Source organism: Alternaria dauci, chromosome 1 (assembly GCF_042100115.1).
Source record: "Alternaria dauci strain A2016 chromosome 1, whole genome shotgun sequence".
Lineage (NCBI taxonomy): Eukaryota > Fungi > Ascomycota > Dothideomycetes > Pleosporales > Pleosporaceae > Alternaria > Alternaria dauci.
Genome location: NC_091272.1, coordinates 7,005,154 through 7,019,088, shown reverse-complemented (window position 1 = coordinate 7,019,088; position 13,935 = coordinate 7,005,154). Strand labels below are relative to the sequence as shown.

At 51.9% G+C, this 13,935-nt stretch overlaps 2 protein-coding genes across 2 annotated transcripts; one reads left to right on the top strand and one right to left on the bottom strand.

Moving 5' to 3' along the window:
* Nucleotides 1-7,212: 7,212 nt before the first annotated feature.
* Nucleotides 7,213-8,682, top strand: ACET3X_002114 (uncharacterized protein; the record flags this gene model as incomplete). The annotated part of the gene is made up of 1 exon (XM_069447481.1): nucleotides 7,213-8,682. The coding sequence occupies one exon, from the start codon at nucleotides 7,213-7,215 to the stop codon at nucleotides 8,680-8,682; it is 1,470 nt and encodes a 489-aa protein (XP_069312356.1).
* A 1,296-nt stretch (nucleotides 8,683-9,978) lies between these two features.
* Nucleotides 9,979-12,166, bottom strand: ACET3X_002113 (uncharacterized protein; the record flags this gene model as incomplete). Its single annotated transcript, XM_069447480.1, has 4 exons — nucleotides 9,979-9,999; nucleotides 10,049-10,577; nucleotides 10,624-12,079; nucleotides 12,133-12,166. 4 exons carry the CDS (start codon nucleotides 12,164-12,166, stop codon nucleotides 9,979-9,981), a joined length of 2,040 nt encoding a protein of 679 aa, XP_069312355.1.
* Between the last annotated feature and the right edge of the window lie 1,769 nt (nucleotides 12,167-13,935).

The window sequence follows — 13,935 nt, the reverse complement described above, 5'->3', positions numbered from 1 at the left end:
TTCCTCGCGCATGTTGCCACAACACGAACGTTGCGACGCTCGCCGCAACACCACCCACCCACCACGTACCGCAGCATCGTCAACCTGCATACACCTTCTACCACGGGTGACTAGGATGGACGATAACACGCAGTCACCCGCCCATCCACCGGCAGGCGACCCCAGCTCCCTTAGCTACTCGGGGAACCAAACAGAGATCTTCCGCGGCTTCGGCATCGACGACGCCACCAGACAAAAGGAGATAGCCAGGACGATTGACAAGATTCTTGTGGACAACTACCCCGATGCACGCAATCGAGGTGCAGCAAAGCTCAGCGACACTGCCAATGAAGACCTGAACAAGAACCTACACGCCCTGGTCTGGAAGTCCGTACCCGACTTCCGCAACGAACCCAAGGCGTGGAGGACAATGGCGATTAGCAAGTTGATCACACATTCTCTCAATCGCCTGAGGAAGCGTAAAGCGGAAGGCGACCATGCTAAAGCCCCAACCCCCAACCCCTTGACGGCAACCTCTACACTCCAAAAGCGCGAGTTATCGCCAGAATCAACGCACAACTCCAAAGACCACCCACCTAAGCGCTCTCGATCCAGAACCGTTCCTACAGGATTCACGCCTACTCCGAACAACGACAAGCCTGCTAATCCTCCCATGCCAACCGCTTCAAATCTCGACACACAGGTACATATATGCGCCGTAAAGGATGGAGAGATCAGCGAAGTAGTCAGCATGGTCGAATTCAGTGACATATGTTGGGAGGGCATCCCCAACTGGGAAAAACTACGCGACGAAGCTGAGCAATGCTACGAAACTGCGCAAGGCCTAGGACTCGATGGATTCGACTTCAAGGGCCGCTTGTTTATCGCTCCAAGAGCAAATCAGCATATCGGAATTGGAAGCCAAGGTGGATTCAACTTTGCTATGCGAGAAATCCCAGCTGGCACAGCCGTAGTGTTTGTCACGACGGTTAGATTGAACGTAACCGACACGCAAGTTGCCTCCTCCAAAGTCGTCCCGCCAGCAGAGGTGCAAGATGGTCAGCAACAAGATGCCACCCACATGCAAGTTGCCTCCTCCGAGCCCGCCCCGCCAGCAGAGGTGCAAGGTGACCAGCAACAAGATGCCACCCACATGCAAGTTGCCTCCTCCGAGCCCGCCCCGCCAGCAGAGGTGCAAGATGGTCAGCAACAAGATGCCACCCACATGCAAGTTGCCTCCTCCGAGCCCGCCCCGCCAGCAGAGGTGCAAGGTGACCAGCAACAAGATGCCACCCACATGCAAGTTGCCTCCTCCGAGCCCGCCCCGCCAGCAGAGGTGCAAGATGGTCAGCAACAAGATGCCACCCACATGCAAGTTGCCTCCTCCGAGCCCGCCCCGCCAGCAGAGGTGCAAGGTGACCAGCAACAAGATGCCACCCACATGCAAGTTGCCTCCTCCGAGCCCGCCCCGCCAGCAGAGGTGCAAGATGGTCAGCAACAAGATGCCACCCACATGCAAGTTGCCTCCTCCGAGCCCGCCCCGCCAGCAGAGGTGCAAGGTGACCAGCAACAAGATGCCACCCACATGCAAGTTGCCTCCTCCGAAGCCGTCCCACCGGAAAGTAAGGAGCTTACACCCAAGACACTCAAGGAGATACTAGATTTGGCGGCCAACATACATCCATTATCCTGGTCGAGGGAAGAATCCACACCTAGCAACAGCGCACACAAGCAGCATCCTGTAGGTCCGTTCTCGTCATACATGTCCAGGAATAACAGCATCGCCTTCCCCCGCACACTTCAACCCTCGTCGTTCACACCCGTGAATCTGCTACCGCTCGCCAGACCTGCCAAACCACCGTCCAGCGCACCTAAGTCCTTTCTCAAGTTTGTCGAGACCTTCCCTTCTAATAGCTACCACGGTAGCGGACTAGACGACCCAATACATATCAGCGACGATAGTGGTAGCAGCGATTCTAGTGACAGCGAGTCTAGTAACAACATGGACATTCTCGTAGACGATGAAGAGGTGCTAGAAGAATGCATGTTAGACGAAGGCGAACCGGAACAACCCCCATTGAACGAACAAGCTAAGACCCAGGCAAACGCGCATTTCTCGAGCACTATGAAGGTGAAGATGGATGGTATGTCTGCTTTTGCGCACGCGCAAAAGTCGAACATAGACTTGTGGGACTTAGCCGCGCAAACCTTCGGCCTTGCGCTCGACGACCTCAAAGGCGACCAGATCAACCTCGGAACTGGGGTCGGCTTAAACCCAGATTTCCACCCGCTACCCCATCAGTTGGTCGGCGCCAAGGATGGCTTGGATGTCCTCGCCGGCGACCGAGGAGCACTTGTCATCGCCGACGACATGGGCATGGGCAAGACGATCACCGATGTCCTCATATGGTATCTCAATTTTGCTAGATCGTACCAGCGCCTCGGCATCAGCGCGACGCCAGACTTCCCCTACACTGCTCTCAAATCGAACGGAGACGAGATAGAGACGCCGAATCTGTTTGGATGCACCTACTTTGTTGCGAGTGCAGCAGGCCTTGAAACATTGGTACAAGCATGGCGTATGATCATGGGTGGCAGCGCCCACTTGGCTCAAGGATCAGAGTACAAGCCACCGAAGCTGATAGTCTTGCACGGTACGGGCGAAGAGATTGTACAGCGTTATGGCGGTGCGAAGAACAGCATCTACTCTAGCATGACACCAAAAGAGTGGGATGAAGTCAACCGTCGCCCTAACTGGTTGAAATCACGATTGGCCTATGGGGAGTACAACAAGGTGTGGAAGTTGAACAACCCGACTAAGGAATGGGCAAACAGCGTCCCTGAGACATCGGACTTCAGACCTCAAAAGACGAGCGTTAGGTTCTTGATAGTCTCAACTCGCGAGTCTTGGAAGACGAAGATCTTTGGCACGCTTGTCGATACCTCTGCGCCCCCTCAGTACAAGAGGCTAAAACAACAGTTAGAAAAGACCGACAAGAGGCATACTAAGAAGAGGGCGGCGTTGAGAGCACAGCTGAGCCTGTGCGCCAAGACGCATATGGACACTTCACGATTGCCTGCGCTTGATGGTCTCGGCCCTTGGCAGGCTCGTCGCATGCAAATATGGACAGACGACAAAGGTGTGAGGGTCGAGGTGTGGTTGGTCACATTCGTTGGTTGCGCTGCAATAATCATGGTCGACGAGCTGCATACCGCCCCGGGTACAAAAACTCAAACCTACACCCACATCATCGACCCCATTTTGGACTACAGGCCCAATGATCATCGTACTGGTATAGTAGGTCAGACGGGCACAGCTCTCACGAACGGGGTCGACCTGGTGTTAGGATTCGCCGACCACGTGATCCAGCGGTTAGTACAAAAGCAGTCCACCGATCCAGGCGCCAAAGCTTTAGCCAATTTGAAAGGGGTAGATTGTACTGCAGTGTGGAGAAAGCTCCTCAATAGCTACAAGAAGTATCACGACGGGATGCAGCGTTGTAAAACCGAGAAGGAAAAGAACAAAGTACAGTCCGCGCTCGACAAGCAACTCCAGTCCGGCGAGATCAAGGACATGCTGAACAATTTTCGGGACATGGTTCGGTGGTGTTTCATAATGCGCGACACCGACAGTCTGGATCCCTGGCGCAAACCCCTCAACGTTGTCACAGCAAAGCTTACTGTCAACTTCACGTATCTGCAGCACGATGCGTGTTACTTCGCTAACGTGGAACAAGAAGAGTCTCGCGTGCTAGCCGCGGTCAAACAGCATTACGAGAAGGAAGTGGAGGCCTGGGAAGACCAAGGGGGAGAGAGCAGCAAGAAGTCCAAGCCCACCATGCCCCCAGGCGCAGTCGCAGACTCCGAGGCCTACCGCATTGCGCGACATGTCAGCATCTTTCCTAACCTTATGGCCGCAATCAACAATTGGGATGCCGACCAGCTTATCGGAGATCGGATCCTCGACCCTCACCGCAGTCTCAGTAATAACAACGAAAACCTCCGCACAGCTCTTGTGAACAGCGACACAATTCGACACTCATTCATCTGGGACATTGCATTGGAGGCTTGCAAGGGCTCAGCCAAGGTCGCATACATTCACAAGACGTTGGAAGAGCTACGCAACAAGAAGACGACCATTCCCCATCCCCGTCCTCGCGCACACCAAGGAGAAACCCTAGAGTACAGAGCCAAGTACGTCGTACTCGCGAGCTCGACATTGTCACGTGCTCTGATCTACGCTTACATCTGCCAAACGTTTGGAGAGAAACACGTTGTTCATGCCTACAACGCCGTGACACGGGACAAGGAAGTACCCAAGTGGAAGAAGGTCTGGGATGAGGGGGGCGGCAAGGTCGACGATGGCGTCTATATTCTCGTGGGTGCAACGGGCGCGATGTGTCAGTCAATATCGCTTACAGAGGGCAACATCTTGCATGGTCTTGAGCCTCAGAGTAACGCGCATATTGCTGAACAGGCTGCGAAACGCCAACATCGCATTAATACGAGGTTCGCCGAAGTCTTCGTTGAATGGCTGACAACTACTGCCCCTCAAGGATGCCGAGACACCATTGACATGAGGATAGTCAAGAACCTCCAAGCTAAAGGCTATTTTCAGAGCACGATAAAGGCGCAAGACTGAGATACTTTGAAGGAATGACTGCCCGGAAATCGCGGAGACATACTGTAACTTTCTCAAGTAGTCTGTAGTACAAAATCGATCCCATGACTCAGTACCGATATAGGCGCACCAGACTAACATAGAGTAACGCTGTACGTATTGCCTACTGCTGCCACTGTAGGAAGCCTAGAAAGTTGCCTCTGTTAGCAATAGCAAGTTACTGCTGTACCTAGGTAACGTTGTGAGTGGAAGCGCTGCTGTCAGCCTGACTTGCGGGCGCGTGGTCTTCCGAGTCAGGCCGAATGCAACCTACCACACTAAATACTACTCCATGCTTCGCAACCGCTTCGCAATGTGCCCTCGCTAGCAACCAACCGTTGCGGCAACTTGCGTCCCAAGCCATATCGCAACCGCTTCGCAACGTGCCCTCGCTAGCAACCAACCGTTGCGGCAACTTGCGTCCCAAGCCATATCGCAACCGCTTCGCAACGTGCCCTCGCTAGCAACCAACCGTTGCGGCAACTTGCGTCCCAAGCCATATCGCAACCGCTTCGCAACGTGCCCTCGCTAGCAACCAACCGTTGCGGCAACTTGCGTCCCAAGCCATATCGCAACCGCTTCGCAACGTGCCCTCGCTAGCAACCAACCGTTGCGGCAACTTGCGTCCCAAGCCATATCGCAACCGCTTCGCAACGTGCCCTCGCTAGCAACCAACCGTTGCGGCAACTTGCTTCCCAAGCCATATCGTGATCTAATGACATAGTTTTGTACGACGGCTTACGCCGAAAAGTCAGACATGGATGCGATACAGGCTCTAGCTGCAGCCTATAGGGTATATAAGCTCTCGGCGGTACAGCCACCTACTGCACTGAAATACGAGCTAGACCAGGGACAGGACTTCAACAAGAATGCGATTCGGAACACGGTGCTGTGCAACACCAAGGCGTTTGCAGATTCCAATGAAGCGAATCTACCAAAGCGAGAATCGGAGACTGAACAGCAGCATCACGACAGGATTGCACGCCGCATTTCAGGAGAATCAAACTAGGGCGATCGACTCGTTCGTGGAAGATCTGAGGAACCAGTGGCCAAGGCAGAGTCCCAGCGTGCCGTCCAGGACTGAGTATACTGCCTACCTCGACGTTTTCTCTACAGCGACAACCATTAGGAATCAGTTTGTTCATTGGTTCAACAACCGTCTGTTCATGCAGCAGACTTGTCAACAATCAAGCCAGCTTGATCGCTATCAAGCTGGGGCATCAAGCTGGCGTATCAATCAAGCCAAGCTAGAGTAGAGGTATAAATCAATTAAGCCAAGCTACTATAAGCTAGCTTGATTGTTTGGCTTGATTGGCTTGATAGAATTAATACTCTATAAAGAAGGTTAAAGTAAGTAAGTAAGGTCACGTGGTGATAAGATCACGTGGTGATAAGATTATATAAGGATACCCCTACACTATCCCCTTTTAAGCTTCTTGAAAGGGGGATTAATTTTGTTAAGCTAATCAAGCTAAACAAGCCAAGCTTATTAATTTTAACCATCAAGCCAATCAAGCTAAGCTGAGGTAGAGGTACCCACTAATCAAGCTAAGCTGGGGCACCCAGCTTGATTGGCTTGATTGTTGACAACTCTGTCATGCAGTACCTTGGACAGTCCAGAGAGTTGCCCAAAAGGTGTTAGTAGGTGTATGAAGCCATACCGTGGTCTCTGCGTAACTTGCCCTCGCTGGCAACCAACCGTTGCGGCAACTTGCGTCCCAAGCCATATCGCAACCTTGCAGCTGGAACATTCGGACGCTTTAACTACCTTAGGGCTGGCGCTCCAACCTTCTTCACGCTGCACCTCTAAAGGCAAATACTAGTGTTATATTATTTGGAACTGCGCTCTTAGATGTACGAGGCAGAGCGACCCTCCCTATCTAGGACTACCTCTTTGAGATCTTTCGTGTCTTCAACAACTAAACTTTAGTATTCAATATTATATAAGAATAGCACTCTAAAAAGAGAAATAACATGTATTCTACACTCAAGGACGCGACCTCTTCTGGGATTAGGGACCGTACTCTACCTTGTTAGTCGGTGCGACTATATGCCGCACCTTGCCGGCACGCCCTGGCCCCCTGCTTTCCATGCCACGTCTTCTTTTCTCTGCTGTTATTCTTACTACTTTTCTACCCACACACTAATCGCTGGCTTAGAGCGTCAGCCTTGGTTCTAAAATGGATCAGTTACAGCTCGATAGTGACCATTGTCAGGATAAACACAGCGGAAGAGGCTTTCCTGCACAGTGGGACGCTACAGTCGCTAACAACTTAGCATACAGCCCACCTAACCCGTCCTACAGCAGATTTCTTGCGCGTCGTCTCGCAGAACCATGCCGTGTACCAGGCGATGTACGATACGCGGGATGGATCGTTCCAGAAGTAGGCGACGACGAAGCGTGCAAGCCGGTTTTCATAGCCCACTCGACACTAGATGCGATATGGCTGCTGAAAGAGACGCTGGGTGCCAGCACACTTGACGCAGAAAATTGGGGGCGTCTCACAAGCGCTGCTATGGACTTTGCTAGTAGTAAGTCTCTAGAGCCTAGAAACTTAACTACAGCGCGGCTAATGACGCCAACGGAAGGCATCGCGGAGGACCGCATGGCTATAGACTCAGACAAGGACGATAGCATACCGCCATCAGCACAGAGGGCTACAGGCGACCTTGTGCCGTACCGTAAACGTCCAGCCTCCTCATCGCCTATTCGCAGCGAGATCCGTGCCAACAGCTTAAACCGCCTAGCAATACAGGAGGACAGCGCGGACGAATCGACGGCTAGGGCTAGCGAAGTCAACACTATGACAGTACACGCTGGCAAAGACACAGCTAGAGCGGAGGGGGGACACGAGCGCGGAACAAGCGACGAGGACAGCGAAAACCAGAGTGCGACGACGCCTCTATCCGTAAAGAGGTCCGCAACAGTTACAAACAAGAATCGTCTTGCAGAGCTACGGCGTACAAGAAAGCTAGAAAGATCGCGTGTAATAAAGCTCGAGGCGATAGGCTTAAAGGAACCGCCTGAGAAGATGCCTGCGCAGGAACGTATGGCGTACGGCAGCATTGCGCCAGACGATGAGCCGACGATCTCTTGGATCTTCAAGCAAAAAGTCGCGGAAGATGCTGATTTCTATACAGCCTCGCCAACACCCTACTATACTGCCTGCAGCATGCTAGCAAAAGCGCGTGCTTTTGGAAATGCAACCTCGCAGTACAGCGCTGCGCAGTTCCTGCATAATTGGCGGAAACAGGGCACGCCGTTCTTGGTAAAACCAGTAGATCGTTATGTTCTTACCCAGACGCAAATGTCGCAGTCAGTGGATAGTAGCGCAACACTTCATACTGATGCCGACAATGCATTCTGCTTTGCCTGGGACATGTGCACACGGTACGAGACGATGCTTGCAGCTGTAAACATTGGCACTCGCTGGGCTTTCGCTTTGCTAGGGAAGGCGTACGCTCGCAAGGTCGACGAAATCCAGGTCGCTGATCGTCTAGCCAGTAACGACAGAACTCGCAACAGGTACGGGAAGGGCCAGGCACGAACAGAGGCTATCACATATTTGGTCCATCTGGTTTGCCAATCACCATCTAAATCTGACCACGCAGCCTTTCGTTACCGCCTAAAGCGAGCGACACGATGGTTCGACATAGTTCAAGCTCTAGGCTGGGGATCGCTGCTGCTCATACCCCACGAAGAGGTCTCAAACCATTGGCTCGAGCGTGTGCTGCGGAAGAACCAGCGCGATGTTTTTCTTGAGCTAGTGAAGCGCGAACGGCCGGAAATTTGCACGGCAAGCAGGGCCCTCGAAGCCTGGCTAGGGCCGGATGGAATTACTGGTGCGCCGATTGCTGGAAAGGAGAGGCTTAGCATTGAAGCGAATGCGCTAGCTACGGCGGTGGGGTTAACAGAGATTCCAGACAGCGAAGCCGAAGATGACACTGATTCTGACGCATCGGAAAGTATCCCGGCATCGCCGGCGCCATTGCGACAGATGTCGGTACTTGAATTATTCTGTCCTGTAAGCCCTATAGGTTGAACAATAAACCGGGTTACCTGACGACCCTGAACTATGCGCTGCGGAAAAAGAGTGATGGGCTCGAAGAGCACAATGCTGAGCTTCTAGCGACACTCTACGGAAGTAGTGAGGTAGACGAGAGTTGCTAGTCATAGCGGTGCTTATTAGCAGGTGGGGTGTATGCGTCCGTGTTGCGGAAGCTTGCCAATTTAGTGTTAGGCTAGGTCTGTCGTCTAAGTCACCGGCTGTACCGTGGCTCTCGACGATTACAGCCTGCTAGGAAGCTGCTGTCGTATTGCGATACAGATAAGTCAACAACACCGCAGGCTACAAATCTACAAATAACTACAAAGAAGAGCGAAACACATAGCGGCTTCCTCTCTTTTCCTTAAAGGTTGCCGCGCAAGGTGCTATTACCTTTGCCTGCGGAGAATAGTAACAGGATGCCTCTACACTGTGCTACTTCAGCCACTAATGCAATGTAGACTTCGCAGGCTCTATTCTCTAGTGCCTGCGTCTTTTTACTATTACGTTAATTATGTAAATAGTAGAGAAGAGACACAGTTAAGATTAAGAAACGGATTACATGCGACAACGATAGTACGGTTAATATTGGGGTTGGTGTTTTTCTGAATTTACAGTTAATACGAAATATTTTAAAAAATCATAACACTACGTAACGTGTATTAATCTCTTCAAAAGCTGTATAGGATAGAAGATGTATATAGTATATACGTGTTTTATAGGAGAGAAGATGTAAAATTATAGTGGAAGCTATAATAGCTTACTCTACACTGGGGACTCCTGTATAATAGTATGACATCGGTCAACCCATGCATAATCAGAACTACCAAACACGCATTGAATAAAACCTTTAGCATCGCTCCGTAGTCGCATTAACTCTGTACGTCTCTTCTCAAGAACGGAATCATAGTTGATCGCTATGTCGCTGTTCCTTGGGGAGTCTCGACGCCCACTAGTAACCCGAATCCATTGCAGTTGTCGAAGGAAGCGGTTGTTGCAACCTTTGTGCTCTACCCCAGATAGTACTATGTTAGCAATGCTTCTTACTTGGGAAAAGGGCCTCTCTTAGGGAAGTCTTACCAATCTTCTTCGTCATCTCCCGTACCGAAAGCACCCAACCATCGTCTTCCTCCGACGGGAAGTAATCTGGTCGAAGAGACCAGAGCATTCTTGTTACCAAGGCGGCCGCAAACATTTCAGAGTTCTTGGTTGGTCCTTTGGAAAACTCAGTCGCATTCACCGCTACAGTAGGGGTAGCTGAAGAGGATGCAAGGGTTAACACCAACATGAGCATTAGATCGCATTTTGGCTGACCTAAGCACTCGATGAGGCACTGACGTGCTCTGTGGTAGTGTTCACGAACCTTCTGATTCATGCCGGACTTTGAGAACTGGCCGTCCAACTGCTGAAAACCTTTTTCAACTAGCGGCGGGATGGCGTTAAAAGGGATTTGGCAACCAAAGTCGATAGTACTCTTTGTTTGCGAGCGCCGCTTTGCTTGGTGTACTGCCTCAATCGCTGCCCGCTTGAGGCTGCCCGGTCTCGCCGCTATAGCGGATGGGGCCGGAACGTTACCGACTAGCCGCGTCATTCTCCGGTAGCTCAATCGGCCATGGTATGAACCAGGCACACAGTCAATGCGGCACGCCGCTAGAGCTGACATTATGGCGCTGATCCAGTATTCCTCCTTCATCGCCTTGGCCCTGGCGTGTTGCACGGCAGCGCGTAACACAGTGAACCAGCTCGCGTTCTTTGAAAAGAGGTAGCTACTAGATTGGCCATGGCTGTTAACACACTCCCAGTAGAGCTCTTGCGCAAAGTCGCGTCGCGTCTGGCTTCTCAAACCCGAAGTCGCTTCTGGATAAAAGACAGGAAAGATCGACTCGTACTCCCTGTACTGTGTTAGCGGCTGATATTTGAAACGCTAATTGCACGAACCCTGCAGAGAAGGGGTGCTCGCTTTCAGCCCAACGCGTCACCTGCTCTTGCGCCTCCTGTCGTGCCTGCAGTGTTGTTAGGCTTACGCTTTGAGCATTGCCCCGTCCGCCCTTGTTCAGAGCGCGATAGAATTGGTGTGTTACGAAAGCGATTGTCTGCGGCTTCCACATCTCTTCGAGCACCTCTACTAGGAACTCTTCTGCGCCACGAGGCCCTTTACCTGTGAGCCCACCAAGCTCACGGAACCATACCTCGCTGTGACAATAAGCGGCAACCTGGGGCCCATAGTGGTGGCGAATGGAAGCAACGTGCATCATAATAGGTCGTCCATTGTCCATGCGCGGCCAACGCACTAGGTTAGCATGGCCACTGCCTTGCAGATTGAGCATGTTGGGGTCGATAAACGGCCACCCACCCTGCTCAATGCTTTCTATGGTGCAGAGAGGCCCGAGCACTGAGCCCACTAAAGACCGGGGGAACCCAGTAAAGCAGTAGCTGCCAAGGCGATCGAATGCGGCCACACCTTCCGCTAGGGCAAAAGGCAGCCCTTTAGAGCCAGCAGCCTTGAAGCGACGATAAAACTCGTCTGATGCGTGCGCGAACAGACTAGCAAAGGAGGAGAGAACCTTTGGAAAGATGCGTTCTTTGAACGCGAAGAGGACATCAATGTAGGTAGGTTGTTCCAGCGAGAAGTACCGGATTAGCTGGAGGATAGGTTGAAGCACTGTCGCAAAATTCCGTTGACCGTCAGCTAACTGCGACACCTGCACAGACAGAACTTGCTCCATCCTAAACGCGTACAGTTCTTCCTTTATAGCGGCTTTAATCCGCTGTTGCTCGCGAGCGAACGGTTGGGAAGACGTAGGGTTATCAGGAGTCTGTTCGCCTCGCAATTTCCGCAGTAAACGCTGCCGCTTCGCCGCTACCCGAGGGTTTAGGTTGCCATCCTGATCTGGCAGCGTCAGGGCAGCCGTGGCAATGCCCTTGGTAGCAAGTAAGTTGCCGGGGCTATGGCGTATAGTTCGCTTAATGTTGGAGTACGCCTGAAAATAACCACTAGTCAACACGCTCGCACCGTTGTTCTGATAGCTCATGTTGTCCTCCATTACAGCGAGCACGTTGTCGCGTAGGAATGCTGGGGGCTGCGCGGAGGAGAAGTTGCCGTACGATGGATGGAAGGCAAGAGGGTAGAAGGTAAAGTCGCGCGGGTGTTGGTATTGGCGAACAACGTTGTTGCGATTGGCAAGGAGGCAGCGCGCAGGTGCGAGAATGACACCGACGTCATTAGAGGCGTTAGGGAGGTTGGAAGATGCTATTGAGTGGATGTCGACCGCTAGCGCGTAGGAGACCGTCTCAATGCTCTCCAGTCTATACTTGTCCTCTAGTGCGCGTAGAAGATCCTGTGTGTAGTTATCAAACGGCTGTTGATGGTCGTGCGGCGGGGGAATTGGATCGCCTGTTTGTGTACCGCTCTGTGGGGGCGTAGCCCCCTCTGCGCCGCCTTCGGACCTAGCCGCCGCGTCTTCAGAGTTAGATAAATCATTCTGAGAGTTTGGTAAATCATTCCCAGAGTTTGACAAATCATTCCCAGAATCAGACGTCTCGCTATCAGAGTCAGACGTCTCGTCATCAGAGTCAGACGTCTCGTCATCAGAGTCAGACGTCTCGTCATCAGGGCGCAACCGGGTTTCCTTAGGCAGACTATTGAGTTGCTCAGTAGATAACTCAATTAGAAGGTTCTGCCCGTAGTCATACGCATGGAACGCTGGCAGGTTCTTAGTCCAGAACGGATCCTGCGTGTTCTTGCGCACGTACTCTGGCCACCCTTCTATGAACTGCTCCTGGAACGTTTCCTACTTGACGATTGAGATCGATTGCGACTGGGGTCCATCCAATTTCTAAGAAGCCTCAACACCCTCTCCAAGTAATACGCCTGTAAGGAAGACTTTCTTAATGTACGACGTAAGGAATAGGGCATGGGAGGGTTTGAGAGCGCTGTGCTTAGACGCCTTCTCGCGGCGTTTGCGACGTTCGCTGCCTGACAGAAGAGGGTCTACTGTGCTATCGACAGGGTGCATAACAATAAACCAAGATTCGCGCGTTCCACCCTTTGCAAGACGGAAGGTACGATGCTCCATATCAAACGACAGTCCGTGGCTGTGTTTAGCGCTGTATGGAGCTCGCCAGTGTTTAAAGCTGATTGTTACGTGGTCGAAGAACGTAGAGAACTTCACAATGGGTTGGAGCGGCCGGCCGATGATAATGATAAGGTCGAGGTGGAACTCAGGGATAAATTTGTCCTCAGGCTTGGCTGGTCGGGACCCAACGCGCCTCGATCCGTAGTCTATCGTGTATCGCTTCTGCAGCATTCCAATAGCCTTACTGCCGTTAAATTCGGGGCTGTCTATCATCTTGATAAATCCCTTCACTACTACGTAGTTACTATATGCGTACAAGTAGGATGCTCTTAAACTCACCAGGTAGTCGGTGGTCACCTCCGCTGTGGTCAATAGCCCAGGTAAGTTGATTATTCGCTATTGCGTCTTCGTCCCCAAGGCTGCTCTCGTGGTATTCTTCTCCATCATGCTCGTCAGGTTCTCTATCGTGCTCATCAGGTTGCACATCTTAGTATAGGCCGTCCTCCTCTCCAGCACTGCTGTTATCGTAATCGCTATCGTTTTGTTGTGCAAGATCTAAAGACATGATGATAAGAACAGTATTATATAAAATAGTACGTTGGCTAAGGGCTGAGGATCTTGTAGGGTAGATCGATAGATGATGATCGAGAATCACAATATCCAGTGCAGAGGAAAGAGGAGAGGAACAGTGTCTATTGGGTTAGGGCTAGGGTCAGATACGGATTACTTCCTCTAAGCCCCTCGTTGTTTCTGTCGAGTCTTTTCGCTTGGAGAAGCACTGCCCTCTACAGCTACCTGGTCGCTAAGGGTGTGTTTCTTACGGTGTTTCTTTCGGGTCTTTTCGCTTAGAGAAGCACTGCCCTTTACAGCTACCTGGTCGCTAAGGGTGCGTTTCTGACGGTGTTTCTCTCGGGCTGCAGCAAGGTCGCTTAGACTCAAGTCCTCAATCCCCCTGTTTTGAACTTTGGTCTGCTGGGATGCCTTGGGTATGCGCGGCTCAGTTGAGGGGTGAGAAATTAGCTCTGGGGTAAGCTGGTCCGAACTCGACCGTGCTGAAACGCTACGTGCCGCTTTAGAGACTGTCAGATTGAGCTCTCTCTCTCTGCTAGACTCGGCGTTAGAGTGCCTTGCGGGCAGCGGAACCTCTTGACTTGTATTATCAGAGTCTTCTAGA